The following is a 17,310-nucleotide window of genomic DNA, read 5'->3' as shown; positions in this document are numbered from 1 at the left end:
GTTCGTCCCGAATGATTCCCCACATCGAGACCTTGAATTTGAATCCCCACATGCCCTCGCAGCGTCATTTTGAATTTTAACCCAATCTATGACTCATTATGACTGCCTGATGACTACAATCAGGAAGCATTTTTTTATTTACCCCGCGTGATTCCGTTAATCCGGACCTTTCATTTGATACCTTACACGCCTTAGCCTCATCAGTTTCACTTTTCACCCAATCTAATGTGGTCATTATTCTGTCTTAAGGGGCGTTGCCCAGTCAATTCAGCTAATTCATTTGAAACAGTAGAAAGGACAGCCCCCGCCCACATTTCCCCCGGCTCTCACCTCTTCCTTTGTGACCCCTAGTATATCAAGCCGTTAACAGTAGCAGGCGAACAACCAGCACGCCAGCGCCGCCGTGTGCTTTCCCACCACCCTTTCCCACGCTCTTAGTGGATCCGTCAGGAGGAAAAGTTAAGACAACCCTTTTTTATGACCTCACCAGTCAATTATCACTCACGCGCCCAGCCGCGAAAATTAGGTATACAGCAAGTGCTTATGGCCATAAAAATTCAACAAGAAACTAAAAAAAATCAGACACCACCTCCCTCCCAACCGATCATGCAGATCGCGATTGGTGCCATACCCGCAGGTAACTTGAATTCCGAGCCCACAGTGACGCATGAAACTTAACAGCCAACAATAGCTGCCTGCTAGGCTACTCATATGTACTCAAACCCCAAATGGAATTAAAACTCCTATTTACTCAGAACTCAAAATGTACTCAAAACTCAATATGTAATCAAACTCAAAATGTGCTCAAACTCAAAATGTACTCAGAACTCAAAATGGACTCAAACTCAAAATGTACTCAGAACTCAAAATGGACTCAAACTCAAAATGGACTCAAACTCAAATGTACTCAGAACTCAAAATGAGCTCAAACTCAAATTGTACTCAGAACTCAAAATGAACTCAAACTCAAAATGGACTCAAACTCAAAATGTACTCAGAACTCAAAATGGACTCAAACTCAAAATGTACTCAGAACTCAAAATGGACTCAAACTCAAAGTGTACTCAGAACTCAAAATGGACTCAAACTCAAAGTGTACTCAGAACTCAAAATGGACTCAAACTCAAATTGTGCTCAGAACTCAAAATGGACTCAAACTCAAAATGTACTCACAACTCAAAATGGACTCAAACTCAAAATGTACTCAGAACTCAAAATGGACTCAAACTCAAAATGTGCTCAGAACTCAAAATGGACTCAAACTCAAAATGTACTCAGAACTCAAAATGGACTCAAACTCAAAATGTACTCAGAACTCAAAATGGTCTCAAACTCAATCGGACTCAAACTCAGTCGTGATCACTCGGCTGAAACTCACTCAAGCTCAAACTCACCATGCCACACTAGCCTCGCGCTCACTCAAACTCAAACTCACACGTGAGTTTGAGTCCAAATGAGTCTGAGTGAGTGGACTCATGAGTGAGTTTGCCGACCTCTGGCTAGCCATGCACCTTGAATATGGAGTATCCTCTAATTCTGCTCTCACCACGATATTGTTGCACTAGCAAGCTACCAGATAATGTTGGAATGTTGCGTTGAAACCTGTATTGTTTGTAATACTGTTCAGACCAATCTTACGATGCTTTACTGTACGAATTGCATTTCAGTTGCCGTTTCGGGGAAAAGTGTTCACTTTAACATTGTAACAAGCAGTAACTTTTGTTTATTCCCAGGGACTGCGCTGGAACAATGGATATCGTCTGGGATCGCGGGGCTCTCGTGGCTGTGAATGATGAAGAGCGGTCGAGGTAAGCAGTGACATGACGAGTTGTCTCAAACTTGAGATGAAGCACGGTAGTCTTCAATGTCCAACTCTTATGCTGCAGTTATCACCTTCTTTTTGAGAGAATGAGCATGCTACATCAAGGGAAACTAAACATATTTCCGAACTGTGCTTCTTCTGTCCTCTCCACTTTTTATGAAGGAGCAAGAAATTAAGGCAACCTATTACTGTCAATCACCGATTCTGAATTTATAATGTGTTACGTACTCCTAAATTGCGCAAATGTGAAGGTCAAGAAGTTTAAAATTTTTTACTCCTCCTAAAACAAAAACAATGAAGAAAGCTTTTGTTCGAAACAGTTCAACAAAAGTGGCATCCCCCCCTTGCCCCTTAACCGAGGGACTAATGATGAACATTCTCACATGAGCGATTCCGAGGGGGGGTGTGGAGGAGTTGCAATGCATTAGTATTTTTGCTTTCCGGAGAACAGCACAAAAGAAGATCAGCAGGCCCAGCTCCCAAAAATTGGCATATGTAGTTATTCCAAACAAAATACAGCGAGGTTATGCAATTTTAAGTGGCAGGTAACTGGCTGTTGCTTTGTATTATGAAAGTGGTAAGCAGTTACAACAATACCTTACTCAGTGTGTCTTTTTTTTTTTTTTGCCTTTGTTGCTCTTGAAGCCTATATGCTATCTTTTTTCAGACCTTCTAGCTGTATGCCTCGTCAGATAATAACAGTAGCACCCATGATACATAACTTCTACTGTGAAATTATGAATAGTAATAGAAAAACATCTTGTAAATGCTCTCCCTGATTTTACATCTAGTTTTGTTATGCCAAAAGATCAGTCGACATCAAAACACAGCACCAATCGCGTCCAACTTGTTGCAAAGACTCTTGATACAACATGGGTTGAATAGAACACCGGACTAAAACTGTTTGAGGGTACGGTTGGTTCCCTTGGTGCAAGGAGAGGCCCAAACACTTTGTCCAGCTACCCAATGCGTGGCAAACTGTAGGTTTGTTGAAGGAAAGTGGGGAAGCTAACCAAAGTCATAAATGAAAGTAACGCAGTTAAAAACAACAAAAGCACACATTGTTACTTTCAAAGCAATATCGTAGTTTTAAATGGAAGTACATACTCATGTATTAGTCCGAACAAAAATTCAGCTGAAGCAGACACGAAAAATGCATGGTTTTTGCTCTTTATGCTCCGAAGCTTGGGTTATACTTGGAGGGAGCATTAAAGAAATTAGTATCGACTGCCAAAGGTTATGCTTCTCCCGAAAAATGACAGGTGCTACCGTCAGGGCGAGAAAATGGTCAACATTAGTCAGGGGAGAAAAGAAAGAGAAAGGAGAAGAAAAGGTCGAGTTAAACAAACTCTACTTCAATCTAAGAAACAAAGAGATGTGGGTGGGCGTGGAGCTGAGTAGGCTGATAAACAAAAACCTCAACCAGGAAGCTTTGGTTTGTTAGTGAAGAAGAAAAGAAAATAGGGTACAAAACAAATATCGTAGAAGCGAGAAGAAATGAGCTGTGTTTAATTGGTCCAGAATCAGCCAAGAGGCCTTCATTTTGGAGTAGTTGTTAAAGGAGCCACGAAGACAAAACACAAGTTCAGTTCATTCAAAAGACAGCCTCGTTAGAATCATGCTGACACCAGTTTTAACGTAAACTTCGCTCAAATAAGCGATATAATTAGGAAAAAAGGGAATGGCCTTGCGAACCACTCCCTCATTCCCCACAACAGAACCTATGATGTCATACCAGCCTGCTCTGCGATTGGCAGAGGCCGGCAAAAGCAAACGCAAATTAGGCTGGGCTTATAAGCTTGCTGAACGAGCTATTTGCGCTTAAATTTAGGGCACATACTTTTAAAGCAATAAGAATGGTGGTATAAACAGTGGAAGTTACGAAAGCACGCGTAAATATAGAAGTACTGGTGCGTACTGCTGTTGGAACTGCACGCACTATGCTTGGTTTAGCTGCACAGCACTGCGGGGCTTTGGAGACGACACTGGCCAATTGACGCAAGCAACGGTGACTTACATGACCATATTTGTCGAGCGAGCACTATATTTTCTCCTGGAACAAGAACAAGCCAGGTTTTAATACGGTCAAGAACAAAAACCAAAGGGAGAAAACGGTTTACCATGGTATGGTGCCGCCATCTAGGTTCCGTAACGTAAACAAACACGCGAAGACCTCAATGCCAGCGCCGCTGTACAGGGTGGAGACACCCTTTGAACGGTCTCATGCCGCTGCAGTTGGGTCAGCGTGCTCAACGCGTTGTTCTTTTCGTTTCCCACAAGACCCAGCAACGCGAAACAGATAAGATGAGTGAAACTTCACCAGTAAACCGCGTTGCGGCGATCATTTTAGCGCGGATTTGATACAATGACTTGGTTCGGTGGCGAGCGAGTGCCCCAAAATGGCGGCGCCAGAGTACACGTGTCTCCACTTTGTACGGCGGACGCGTTAATCAAGAGATCCTAGGCTGCAGAGCAGTCGGTTCTTGTGATGTCATTCAAGACCATGAAAACACATGATTTAGTGGGAAAATCAAAATTTGAACCTAAGTTGATTAATTTCTCAGTGAATAAAGCATCACTTGTATCCGGACAAGTGCTGGGGGCAATGTAAACATGAAAGCTTTCGAATAAAACGAACTTGTATTTTGTCTTCATGGCTCCTTTAAGGAATCTCGCTTCCCCCATATTAGACTTCATCAAATGCGCACAGTTTTCTTCTCCCGGAAAGAATTGGGTGGTGGGATGTGCAGGAGCAAAAGAGGGGGGGGGGGGGGATTTCACAACTTGGTGTCACAGCTGCATTACATAAAGGTGTCCTGAGCCTCAAAAATGGGGTTCTATTGTAATGACGCTCTGTGTTCTCGTTTTAACGTGCGCAGGTATGCAAGTGTCATCAGGTCGCTTCTCTCGCCCGGCTTTTCCTTTGCGCTTTGCACGGTGGTCTACGAAGACTCCTCTTATAAAGGTGAGCTCGCATTTTTGGCTTCTGAAAGAAATCTGCGGTGTCTCAAGGTCCTGCTGTGTAGACGAAAGGAGCCTGAAGCTGCCGTGAAGAAAGAAAATCTTTATTTACAGACTGAATTGCTTGATACTACCGTATTTGTTCGAATATAAGGCGGTCACGATTATAAGGCGAGGGGGGAGTTGAAGGACTGGAGAAAAGGAAAAAAAGTTTGCACACTAATATAAGGCGAGAGATCCCGCCAGAAACTTTATTCAAATTCCTACCTTTGAAGATTGCAAAATTCAGCCGCGATACCACATAATCACGAGCTGTCATCGTATGAAGCATCACTGCTGTCCTTATCACTGTTGCACTCCCAAACTTCGTTGTCGTCAGTGCCGTCCAGCGAGTTAGAAATGCAGCACTTCTTGAAAGAAGCTGCCACCATAGCGTCGGGTATAGCTGCCCAAGCGTCGGCTATCCAGCGAGCCACTACCGACGGAGATGCACGCTTCAAACGGCCCGACGGTGTCAAGGCCGTTTCGTCGGAGGCCATCCATTCGTTGTAGAGGCGTCTTACATGGTCCTTAAAAGGCTTGTTAATACACACGTCCAGTGGCTGCAGTTGGCTCGTCATGCCTCCGGGGATGACAACCAGATCAGTGGCTTCTTCCTGTAGCTTTTTCTTGACCCCCTCATTCAGATGTCCCCGAAAAGCGTCAAGGACGAGCATCGATCGGCGAGCCAACAGTGCCCCGGGGCGCCGGCACCACACAGTTGTAATCCAGTCGATGACGAGCTCCTCAGTCATCCAGCCTTTTTCTTGGCAGCGGATGTGCACACCCTTTGGGAAATTTTCGTTTTTAGGCATCGTTTTCCTCTTCAGCACCACGTAAGGCGGCAGCTTGTGCCCGTCGGCGGTGCACGCTAACATTACGGTGATCCGCGCTTTTTCGCACCCTGCGGTACGTATGCGTACTTGGCGATCACCTTTTGTGTGTACCGTTTGCGCCGATGGCATTTCAAAAAATATCGGGGTCTCGTCCGCGTTTCCGATCTGGCCGAGGAGGAAGTTGCGCTCTCTTCGCAGTCCGATGACGTAGCGCTGAAAAGACAGCAGCTTTTCTTCGTAGTCACGGGGAAGCTTTTGCGTAATAGAAGTCCGCCTTCTAAGTGAGAACCGGCTCTCTTCATATACTTCTGAACCCAGCCTCGGCTGGCCTTGAACTGCGACCCGGAGATGCTGCGATCTTTTGCGAACTCTCGGGCTTTCATCTGTAGCATTTCCGTTGTCACAGTCAAGTCACGGCTCTTGGTTTGTGTGACGAATTCAGTCAGACTAGCCTCCACTTCGGGAAACACACCTTTGCGCGGTCCTCGGAAAGCTTTCCGCGTCGCAGCGCAGGCAAAGAGGGCCCCCTTCTCTTTTCTCCAACGACGCACGTTGTTTTCTGGGACGCTGTACTTCCGACCTGCAGCGCAGTTGCCCAAAGCTTCGGCATCGGTAATCACATTTTTCTTTAATGCCGCATCGTAATGACGACGACGACTTGCCATGATCACTAGTCACAACGGAAAGGTTCCCATAGGTACCGTAAAAACCCGCGTATAATACGGACCCGCGTATAATACGAGGTGTAATTCGGGGACATCAAAATCAGAAAAAAAGTTTTCATCCGCATATAATGCGAGGTAAAGAGCACAGAAAACACTTATTTGCACTGCAGTTTCCGTTCAGTCATTGTCAGTTTTCGGTGGTACTATCTCCCGACGTCCGTTCAGTCATAGTCAGGTTCGCTGCCGCTGTCTCCTGAAGTCGCCTTGTCGGAAATGTCTTCCCCCAGAAAGTGGTCCTCAGTGCCATCAAGGGCGTTCGAGATGCCGCATTTCTTAAAAGAGCGACTGACGAGCTCCTCTGGGATGCTGGCCCACGCATCCGCGATCCAGCCACAAAGCACCGCTGGAGAAACCCGCGTCAGCCATTCGGTAGCTGTCACTTACGGGTCTCCTCACCTCATCCACTCTTGGTAGCAGGACTTGATGCAGTCTTTGAAAGTCTTGTTGATGCAAACGTCTGGCGGTTGCAGCTGGGATGTAATTCCTCCTGGAATGACAATGAGTTCGGTGCGGCGTTCGCGCTACAACTTCTTCACGGAATCGGCCAGGTGGCAGCGTTAGGCGTCCAACACGAGCACTGACGGGAATCCCCAACAGTGCTCCAGGCCGCCGACACCGCACAGACTTTATCCAGTCATGCACCAGTTCCTTTCTCCACCCACGAATGCTGCCTTCGGTGACGCCGAACTGCCGTCCTGCGGCGCAATTCCTGATGGTCTCGGCGCATAAAATAACTTTTCTTTTAATTGCAGCCGAATACTGTTTTGGTGCACCCAACATCGCGATAGACTTGCGGTGAACGTGCCGAGATCCTTCGCGTGGTCAAAACAATCAGAATGGCGCCGGCTGAGAAGCAGCAGCCAGCTAACGCCACCGCAAGATGGCGCACCCTCCGCTGAAACCGAAAGTGCAAATTTTAGGCTGAAAGCTTTGGGATCCACATATAATACGAGGCCCAAGTTTTAGATAGTAAAATTTGGGAAAAAACCTCGTATTATACGCGGGTTTTTACGGTAATCCAGTCAAATGCCTCGCCGAACGAAGGTAGAGCACACTCTAACAGTTGTCACGGGAGGCTGCCGCTACACGCACACCAGCGAGGGAACACAAAAGACAAGCACATGCAAGCGGCGAAGCGCACGTGGTAAACTGGCTGCGGCATAGAGAAAGAAATATGGCTGCGGTTTTGACTCGGTTTGTGGATTGAAACATACTGGATTTTTTCTGGCTGTTTTTGACTTTTTATGACTTCCCGCGACGCGCCATTCCTGATCTCGGAGCCCGCCCTCGAATATAAGGCGAGGGTTTTCGGAAAAAAACCTCGCCTTATATTCGAATAAATACGGTACTAACATCGCGTCCGAAAGTTGCTCGTCTGCCTTCTCTTCTTCAACAGCTGAGCCCAGTTGTTCCGGTGACCTTTCGTCAGGTTCATCTAGATGATTTTCCTTTGCAACAAGTTTAACATCCTCCCCGCACCACAGATAAATGAAGCTAACCAGTCACCCTTGAACACTGGAACCTGAAGGTACTATGAGTGTCTATCCGTCAAATAATAGACCGCACAGGCTCTGACCACAACATACATTAAAGCCGTTACTGCCAAATCTACTGAAACAGTCAGCTGGCCAGAGAGCCGTAAGAGCCGTCTTTAGGGTGCATGATGGTTGCTTTGGTGCAGACGACGTATCCAGGTTGAAATTCGCATCCCGTCTTGTATGGTATTGAACTCTGATACGAATTCCTCAGTTGTATTCACAGGGGATTTAAAAGAGATGTTTAGTGCCTGCCTGCTTGTCTGTCTGTCTGTGACTCGATTCAGCCAGCCGGCCAAAGTGAAGCAGAAGCTGCACAATAGTCTTATACCGTATTTACTCGCGTAATCCTCGCACTCGCGTAATCCTTGCACCCCTAATGTGAGCCACCAAAACTTAGATTTTTTGGTTCCTCGCATAATCCTCGCACCCCCAACTTTGCAGCGGCGAAAGTTGCCTGCTCGCGAAACCCGCATGGTGCACGCGCTCTCCAACGCGCGGCCTTCCCCGCCGCCTCTCCGTTCGGCAGAGAGCGCTGTGTATCCAAGGCCATCCAGGCGCCCTAACAACCTGCATGGCTACTCCCTAACAGGCACCCTAACACGCTACTCACTGTCCTTGAGCCGGTTTCGCGTGCGTACAACTAGACGGCGTTCGCGCAGCCCGCTGTCGTGTCGTTGTCGTGGTCCCGTCGTTGAGCAGCAGCAGTCAGTGAGTCACACGCGTCAATGGTGGATAGCTCGCTGCCATTTTAAGAACTTTTTGATCTCTTTGTTTTGTGCTTGGTGCCGCTCGCCATGGGGAAGAACACCAGCTACACTGCTGCTTTCAAATTGAAAGCGATAGGGTACGCGATCGAACACGGCAACCGCGCCGCAGGCAGGCACTTCGGCGTCACCGACTTCAACGTGTGTTACTGGGGTAACTCTAACGCGCACTCTAACTGGGTAATTCTAACGCACACCTGATTTTTTTTTGGCAAAAAAAAAAAGAAAAAACTTGCATTTCCGATTGTAACGCACACGGAACTTTGTGACCCAGAAAAACGAATGCGGAAGAAAGGGGCGCTTTATTTCCTGAAGTAATCTCACTCATATTACTCCTCGTCACTCTCCGAGAGCTACTTGTCACTTTCCGTTGACTACAACATCTCATTCTCGGTGCCGTCAAGTGCTTTTGCGATGCCACACTTCTGAATGGTCCATGGGATCGTAGCTCACGCCTCGCACGCCCATACCGCGAGCTTCTCCAGAGGCGCACGCTTCAGCCGACTGCTCGTTTTGAACGCGTGAGTGCCACTCGTAAGCCACTCGTGAAAGCGGCACACCATCGTTGCCACTGCTGTCATTGCTTTTATCAAGCACGCAAGTGGTACGATTTGACAATTTGTGTGAACGCCGATAAAAAAGCCTAGGCGCCTAGGCCTCCTGCATCTGAAAAATCGTTGCTAAAAGCTTTGGCACCATCTTGAGATGGCGATGGCGATAGGTGGGACGAAATTTCCGCTGTTTCGGCAGTTTTGGTTTCGTATCCAATTCTAACGCGCATGAAATTTTTCGGCCTATTTTTTCGGAAAAAAAAGTATGCGTTAGAATCGGGTAAGTACAATAGTCTGCTCCCTTGCTTGTGGTATTAAATGTGATGGGAGTGAAGTTTCTGCCGAGTGCACACCTTCAGCTGTGTATTCAACATCGGGTGGTTCATAGCATATGCTAGTCAGCATATAAAACTTCTTGAAATTTGCCGATCCATTAAATGTCTGAATGATCTTGCACTGCTCCCTGGTGTCAGCCTTGTCATCTTTCATTCGATGGCACAATCGGCTCATAATGTCAATCATCTGGTTTTCATATTCAGTCTTGGTAGGAAATTCTTCCTCGAAGTAGTGCACTTCTTCTTCTCATCCTGCGCTTCTTTCTTTCTCGTTCACGAAACTCAGAAAGAGTGCCATCCACTTCTTCACGGAACACCGGCGCTCCGTTGCTCAAACTTCGCCGAAGCTTGGCCTTCCCAAAGTTCTACTGCAGCAAACTCTCACACTTCTTGTCCCGCTCGCTATCCTTTTTTAATCTTAACCAAAGTGGCGAGATGTTGCATGCATGTTTTTTCCAATGTGGTGATGTCATTCCACGACTTAAATTTTTCTTGTCTGTATACAAATGCGTGTCACGAACCACTGTTGTCACGAGTTACAAGCACACTCAGCACTGTAACAAAATGGTGAGCATGTGCAGAATTTACGGAATGCCGTGTGGTCTTGGATTGGATTTTGGAATAGACTAGAGCGCTGTCAGAGGTGTTCCTGGCCAGTTTTGGTTTCGCTGGTTTGGGCCATAAGAGAGTGGTTCTGGAAGGGGAGAGGGGGGGGGGGGGGGGCTTATTTGGTAGTAGGCGAAAACTCGAAATACCCAGATTACAAGAGGGGGGGCGAGGCGCTTGCATGGGTGGAGGCACTTCATTGGTATTTTATGGTAGTTTATCTGACAGCAAAATCAGCTACCCTGCCACTGGTTGCGCGCAAGAAAAAGAAAAGTTCACCAGGACTGGCTTGGCTTTGCTGTGTCAACGACCCGTTCCACGCCGACAATGTTGTCAGACATAGTAGTTTCCTTGCCAAAATAAAGAAAGAAAAAACGTATCAAGGGCTGGCACCACAAAATCCTGCTGTTAACATTCAGTCAAAACAGTTTTCACCCAAAATTTAGTCTGTTGTAGCCGATAGTCTGCTATGGCTTGGTTCATTTCGAGTGGAGTGCATTCCACTTAAAATGCATGAGGACCAAACGAGCCGACAGAAATGGTCTGTTGTAATCAGAAGCCTATTGTTGCTGGATCTGCTGTAACGAGTGTAGACTGTATTTCTATTCAAAAACATTTGATTTGATTCGCAGTCAGTTTTTACTATTAATGTTCAATTCGCAGCCCCAAATCTGGTATTCGTAACCTAGATGGTTGGGACACTTTCAGGGCTGATGCATCTGTAATGTCTGAGGTTGAACACTCAGTCCTGTTCATCATTATCTCTAGGTGCACTTCTAAAGGAGTGTTAGGGCATTTTGGTTTACAAGTAATCCAACTGTCAGCAAGAAATTACATAAATTAGGTTTCATTGTATCGAACTGTTGAGTGTATCGAGCTAACTTTGGCACATACTGAAGCTCTTTATAAGTGAGACTTAAGCTTTTGCCACATTAAAAAAATATCTTAGTTTTCCAGTAAGGAACCCCTTAGTGTAGTGCTTCCTCTATGTTAGCAACTGTTTCTTTGATGTGTAAAAACCGCAACATTGATCATATTTTGTAACATTGGTCTCACTCTTTGCCTTTCTTCTTTATATTTTTACTCAGTCAGACTCATCTTAAATGGACGTATTGCCCTACTGAGTACTTCAATGACGACGTTTGTAGCGTGCCTTGATGCAATTTCTACAGGCACAAAGCCTAAAACTGGTGGCATGCCTCTGCACATGTAGTGTCTCTCTGCACATGTAGTGTCCGTCAACGCAGGTTTTCCCAGGAGCGTTCCTGATGACGAAGTGGTCAAACTTTTTGGTAAGTGCTGTGTCACCATGTCTCTTGCGTTACCGTTAAAGGAGACATGCAGACAAAATACAGGTTGAGTTCATTCAAAAGATTGCCTTGTTAGAATCATACTGACACCACTTTTAATGCACACTTCACTCAGATAAGCTGTATAATTAGGAAAAAAGGCAATGGCCATGCGACCCACTAGCTCGTTTCCTGCAACAGAACCTATTATGTCGTATGCAACAGCTCTGCAATTGGCTGAGGCCGGCAAAACCAAACGCAAATTTAGCAAGGCTTACAAGCTTTCCGAACGAGCTATTCGCTCTTAAATGTAGTGCATGCTCATATTACAGCAGTAATAATGGTGGAGTAAACAATGAAAGTTACGAAAATACACGTAAACACAGAAGTACCGATGCGCGCTGCTGTTGGTACTGAGCGCACAATGCTTGTTTTAGCAACACAGCAGTCCACTGCTTTGGAGTTGTCTTACACGACACTGGCTGATTGGCATAAGCGACGTTGTCTTACGTGACCCTGTTTGTTGAGCATACCCCATGTTTCACGAAACGATTACTTTCTACTGTAACAAAAACAAGCCAGGTGCAAATACGGTCAAAAACTAAGCAGCGGCAGACAGTGGTCAACGGCTCCGTATGGTAGCACCACCTGGGACGGCTGACAGTAAGTAAGGCTGCAGAGCCTAATGATGCACTGGAATTACGTATGAATATCCGTCCCTGTGACTTCATGGCAGACGTCATGAAGACACACGATTTTGCGGCGGAATCAAGATTTTAACCTAAATTGATTAATTTCTCAGTGAATACGGCATCGTTTGCTGCCGAACAAGCGGTGGGGGCACTATCAGACACGAAATCTTTCGAACAAAACAAACTTTTATTTTGTCTGCATGGCCCCTTTAAAGTAGGGGCAGTATGCAGAGCTGAGGAATAAGCGTGCAATCCAAACTGCGATGATTTAGCTTCGTCTTTTGAGAAAGCCGGCATGTTATGCCAGGCAAGGCACTCCCTTTGTTAGATCACAGTTTTTGAGTTGCGGTAGAACTCTGTTCTCTCAAACACTGTGTGCCAAAGATTGTGGTTGACTCAGTAATTTTTGAAATGGCGAACTGATCGGGTTCAAACTACACCAGAGTTGGAGGACACTTCCTTCACGCAAGGCTTCTTTTTGCACAGCTTTGGCGTCGTGCGACAAAGCCTACCCCAAGGGGCAATTGTGCAGTAAAGCTTAAAAGTTCAGCGGTCGTGCGGCATGCTGTATTACTCATAGGTGTCCAATAATCAAAAACTTCGAATGGTAAAACAGCGCACACAATTTGTGAAGTATTCGAAGTTTCGAATATCTGTACACCTTTCATAGACCTCGAATATTTGTAGACCTTGTAGAACCCCTCTATTAAAATGTTTTCGCGGTAGATTCTGGATAACTGGTGTATTACGCGCAATACTTTAAAAAAAAGCATCTTCACTTAGAGGTATTGTGGGGACCACAGTGAAGCTTTCAAACTTTGGTGGGTCAGCAGCTGGCTTGCTTGGAGGTCGCATTTGGAAAACAACTTAGATTAAAAATAAATTCATGAAATGGAAATGCTTTCCACCCAGAGCTATGCATGACATGATGATAAGCGTGCTCCTAAAGTTTAAAGAGACAGCCGTGTTTGTAACCTTCTCTCATATTCTCTCTTAAACTGGCTCCGTAGTCCTTACTACTGGTACTTTTATCACCAACTTACCATTTCCTATGCAGTTTTTTCTTTTCGTCTTCTTTTCTTGTACCATTTCCTTGTGTCAGCAATGGGGTTTGTTTGATATTTGTTGTGAGATGTGTTAAGCTGCTATCCTAAGAGGAGGGCAATTATTACAGAATTTGCCTTGAGTGAAGAGATTTCACTAGAAAAACGGGTATTCATACTTACCTCAGTTTTTAGAAGCACACCTCTTGAGGCATCAGTGCTGCTAGAACGCTTGTTTTTTGCGTATTTCTTGGGTGATGAGCTATTAATGTTGCGTATCAATCACGCAGCAAGGTTGTTACGTGCCACATCTCTAGAATGTGTAATTCACGAACTGGAATTTTTAGGCATTTCATTCGTCTCGAAACTCAGATTTTAGTATGTGGAATTAGCGAGGTCTTACACAACTTGTCTGTTAGGTAGGCAGGGCATTTGAGTGGGTAGGGCTGATCTCCCTCAGGTTAATCATAGCTCACTTAAAGGGCTTGTTTAAAGGAGCCATGAAGAGAAAATACAACTTCGTTTAATTTGAAAGAACTAGGATTCAGTATCTCACTCAGTTCCATTAGAGCCACAAAAGATGTTTTTTAACGAAAAAAAAGCAAGAAGTATTTAAAAACTTTCAAATTTTGCGCCACAGTGACATGTTATAAGCAAGAATGACGTCATACGGGCCAACAATAAAATATAATTTTCAGTGTGTTAACTGCACGTTAGCATTCAAGTGATGCGGTCAAATGGAACTAGAGGCCCCATTACAGACATCCAGTCATGTGTGGTCATGACAGGTCAGTTAGGCGGCCGCCAATCGCACAAACAAGGTTCCGTGACGTCATAGAAAAGTTGCGGGAAATTGGCTAGGGGGTCGCGACTGCTTCACACGCTTTCTTTAATATCTCCGTTATTTGTTGGAAGATTGTGATGATATTGGTATCATTGTTATCGGGACTACGCAGTCTTTCTAATAAACCCAATTTGTATTTTGTCTTCATGGCTCCTTTAAGAAGCTGTATTGCAAAAAAGTTAGGCTAGAAGAGTGCAGTTATCCGGGACACCTAACAAGTGAAAACACAAGCAGCCAGAAATCAGGTAAAGAGTTCGCTTGGGCTAGTATGTATACACAAGGAACTCTCTGGTAGTGGTAGGTAGTCTTAACGCCGGTCGAGTGAAGAGAAGCGAGACAGGAGGCCACAAAAAGTGGGAAAAACAGCAGTTTATCTCTGCCAGCACCCATCGTATGACCGTGCGCACACGGGCATTGTATAATTGGAGTTTTTAATGCATTGTTTCTATTTGGAGTTTGCCGAGATTGTGGGGATCCATCATAAGAGGCAGGTCGTCGTAGAACAGGGGGATGTATAATCGAGGTTCCACTGTAGTTGGGACATTTCTGTGTTATCTGATGACCTTGAATTGTCCTCCAGGGGGATTCATGACCTTGACGAAGGTCGTGCAGTCGGACGAGGAGACGCGCCGTCACATCTCTTCCTGTATCGTGGAGACCCTGTGGCATGGGACAGGCTGAGGGAGCACCCGAGAAGAAGAAGCCACCCTGCGTGTAATTGAGGTGTAGATTTTTACAGAGTCACGTTTTTCTTTTTCTCTTTCATTACGTCGTTTGCTAGGCTTGCAGTCTTCCACCGTGTTTAGATACAAACGACAGGCTTGTCGTGCGAGGAGAGATCGTAGAAGTTACGTGGATAAAGAGTGAAGCGTGTCTACTGTAGCCGACTGTTTTTCCGGACTTCAAAAATTCAGACTTGCTGGATATTTCAGACTTTTCAAAGGAACCGGCAGTTGTCCCATAGGAGTAACGACTCATGGATTTTTCGGACTGCTCTTTTATTTGGACTATTTTTCATTCCCCTCCAGGTCTGGAAAATCGGTCAGCTACTGTATTCGATAAGGAACGCACTTCCCGCTGAAAAATTTGCACTTTTTCATAAGGGAAGTTGACGCACAATGACTGGTGGAGTTTTGCAGTGGATAGAACAGTTTTAGCTCTTTGGTTGGATTCTGGGTTGCACTGGCCGTGTTTATGACGTGTGTTAGATGGAGAAACCATCTGTGTCTTAGTGTAGCTTTTAAGCCAAGTTTCTGTCTGCATCAGTGTCAATTCAGTTGACGTTAAATTGCAGCTCACAACTGACCATCCACTATACAGTGTGAACAGAGTGGCTTTTCAAAACTTAGTCTTCCTTTATCAAATCAAAGTTTTGTTTTGCATTGCTTAATTTTAAGAGCACCACTGAAAAATGGGCTCTATTTGAAATGACCTCCTTTAGATTTCTTTTAATTCTTATGTAGCTTTATTGAAGGCAGGTGAATATACACTGTCCCTTTATGTCTTTCTTTTTAAATTTATGCTGTTTTTGGCACCTTTTTTTGTTAGCTGAATAATTGTTCTGTGAAGAATACGGTAACAGCTGTTATGTATTCGAGCCAAAATCACTTAGCTCTGGTACTTACTCAAGTGAAGTCAATTTATGTGATGTCTTATTGCCCAATGGTCGCTGTTATGAATTGTACATTATCATGCAATGGTGTTGACGAAATTGCAAATACACAAGTTTCCTGATGCGTGCACATTCATTGCAATTTGTTTTCAGCACGATGCTCTCGCACATGCACTGAATATGCACTCTGTCTGCAATTCGATAAATATAATGTACTACAGTTGAACGTCGTTATAACAAACACTGATATAGTGAATTATCAACTATAGCGAACTAAATATGAACTTAGGTTGGTCGCGCTTTATTTCAATGACACTTGTACTCTTATAACGAAACGGAAACCGTGACAGCCGCGCGTGATATCGGACATAACGAAGAAATGTTTCACCAGGAGGCTGAGAAGCTACTTGAAAAAAACCCTCCGGCATCCGAAACTGCAGAAGTATAAATGCCCTTTTGTTTGTGGACACTGTGAAAAACTCCATCCTGCTTAGTGCTGTGAGTAGCCACCAGATAAAGATCATATCCTTCATGAAATAAATAAAGACACAGGCCTGTTTCATCAAGTGTTATAATTCCCCGTACTCATGTTTCGGTTCATTGAGCTTGAAATGCAGCAAAGAGAAAGGTAAGGGTTACCTGGTTTATAGTGGGTTTGAAGGCTAAAAAATGCATTTTTGTGTCAAGTATTTTTGCGCGAGCCAGACTGTCGATTTCTTAGAGCCAATTTTTAACCTCTACTGTTACAACGAAGGTCGAATATAATGAACTAATTTGCTGTCCCGTTACTACCTCATTAAAACGAGGTTCGACTGTACCTCCTTGATTTCTCAAGCTATACAGTGAAAGCTCGTTACAAGAGACACTCAAGCGACCCAAGAAACGCGTCTCTTGTAACCAAGGTCTCTTGTACGCAATGTTGCTAAAACATGACAAACATAGGAAAACCAACCAAATTGTCTTCCTTCAAATGTCTCTTATAACCAAGTGTCTCTTGTAAGGAGGTTTTACTGTACTAGATAGAATACGAGAAGCTCGTAAGGAACCAGATGTAAGGCAGACACCAGGGGTAAAACAGCTGTGCCATTTGCGCCATTGAGTACCAAACTTAATTACCTACACCATCCTGCGCCGAACCTTCCCTGTTGCGCCAAACTCAGTTTATCTGCACCATCCTGCACTGCAGCACTCAAATTGGGCCACAAGGTATGATTGCCATTATGCCCCATGCCGGGGAACTGGGCTGAAACATAGCATTTTTGGTTTCATCAAGGCGGTTACGGTTTCGGATTCATCAAAGCTATGAGCGGCTATGGAAGCTAACTTTGGTTTAGCCGTAAGGCTGCAGGCAATACACGCTTTCTCTGCCGCACTGTGCCTTCTCTTTGGATTTATTTGTGTCGCATTAGCACGGTTTTGTTTGCCGGTGCCACCCGCTGCGCTAAAATAACTGGAAAATGGCCAAATGTAGCTAAAATGTTTTTGTGTCTTGTCGCAAATCAATAGAAAACAGACAGAATATTATTCGTGGGGAATGTCGTAGTGTATTAGAGGTGAACTTCAATTTAGTCGACCATATTTGACTATTCTAGCTTTGCGGCCCGCAACTTTCCGTTGGCGCAAATATTGAACAAGGAGGTTCTTGGAAGCTTT

The 17,310-nt window shown here is 45.0% G+C and overlaps 1 protein-coding gene across 2 annotated transcripts in view; it reads left to right on the top strand.

Annotated features, from left to right (window-relative positions):
• The window catches only part of LOC144159351 (thiopurine S-methyltransferase-like), a 32,705-nt gene extending 16,488 nt beyond the window's left edge, over nt 1–16,217 (top strand). Inside the window, exons 6-9 of one of the 2 annotated variants that reach the window (XM_077690771.1) lie at nt 1,734–1,808; nt 4,702–4,787; nt 11,425–11,469; nt 14,626–16,217. In XM_077690771.1, coding sequence (XP_077546897.1) covers nt 1,734–1,808; nt 4,702–4,787; nt 11,425–11,469; nt 14,626–14,726 — 307 coding nt within the window. In that variant the 3' untranslated portion in view covers nt 14,727–16,217. Of the gene's footprint in view, nt 1–1,733; nt 1,809–4,701; nt 4,788–11,409; nt 11,470–14,625 lie in introns of both variants that reach the window. The other variant, XM_077690770.1, reaches the window with a different exon arrangement.
• Nucleotides 16,218–17,310: the final 1,093 nt, after the last annotated feature.

The sequence above is a fragment of the Haemaphysalis longicornis genome, unplaced genomic scaffold (assembly GCF_048455015.1).
Source record: "Haemaphysalis longicornis isolate Haplotype H1 unplaced genomic scaffold, Haemaphysalis longicornis Haplotype H1 scaffold_10, whole genome shotgun sequence".
In the NCBI taxonomy this organism is placed as follows: Eukaryota; Metazoa; Arthropoda; class Arachnida; order Ixodida; family Ixodidae; genus Haemaphysalis; species Haemaphysalis longicornis.
The sequence above is the reverse complement of the archived record's forward strand: the minus strand, read 5'-3'. Positions and strand labels throughout refer to the sequence as shown.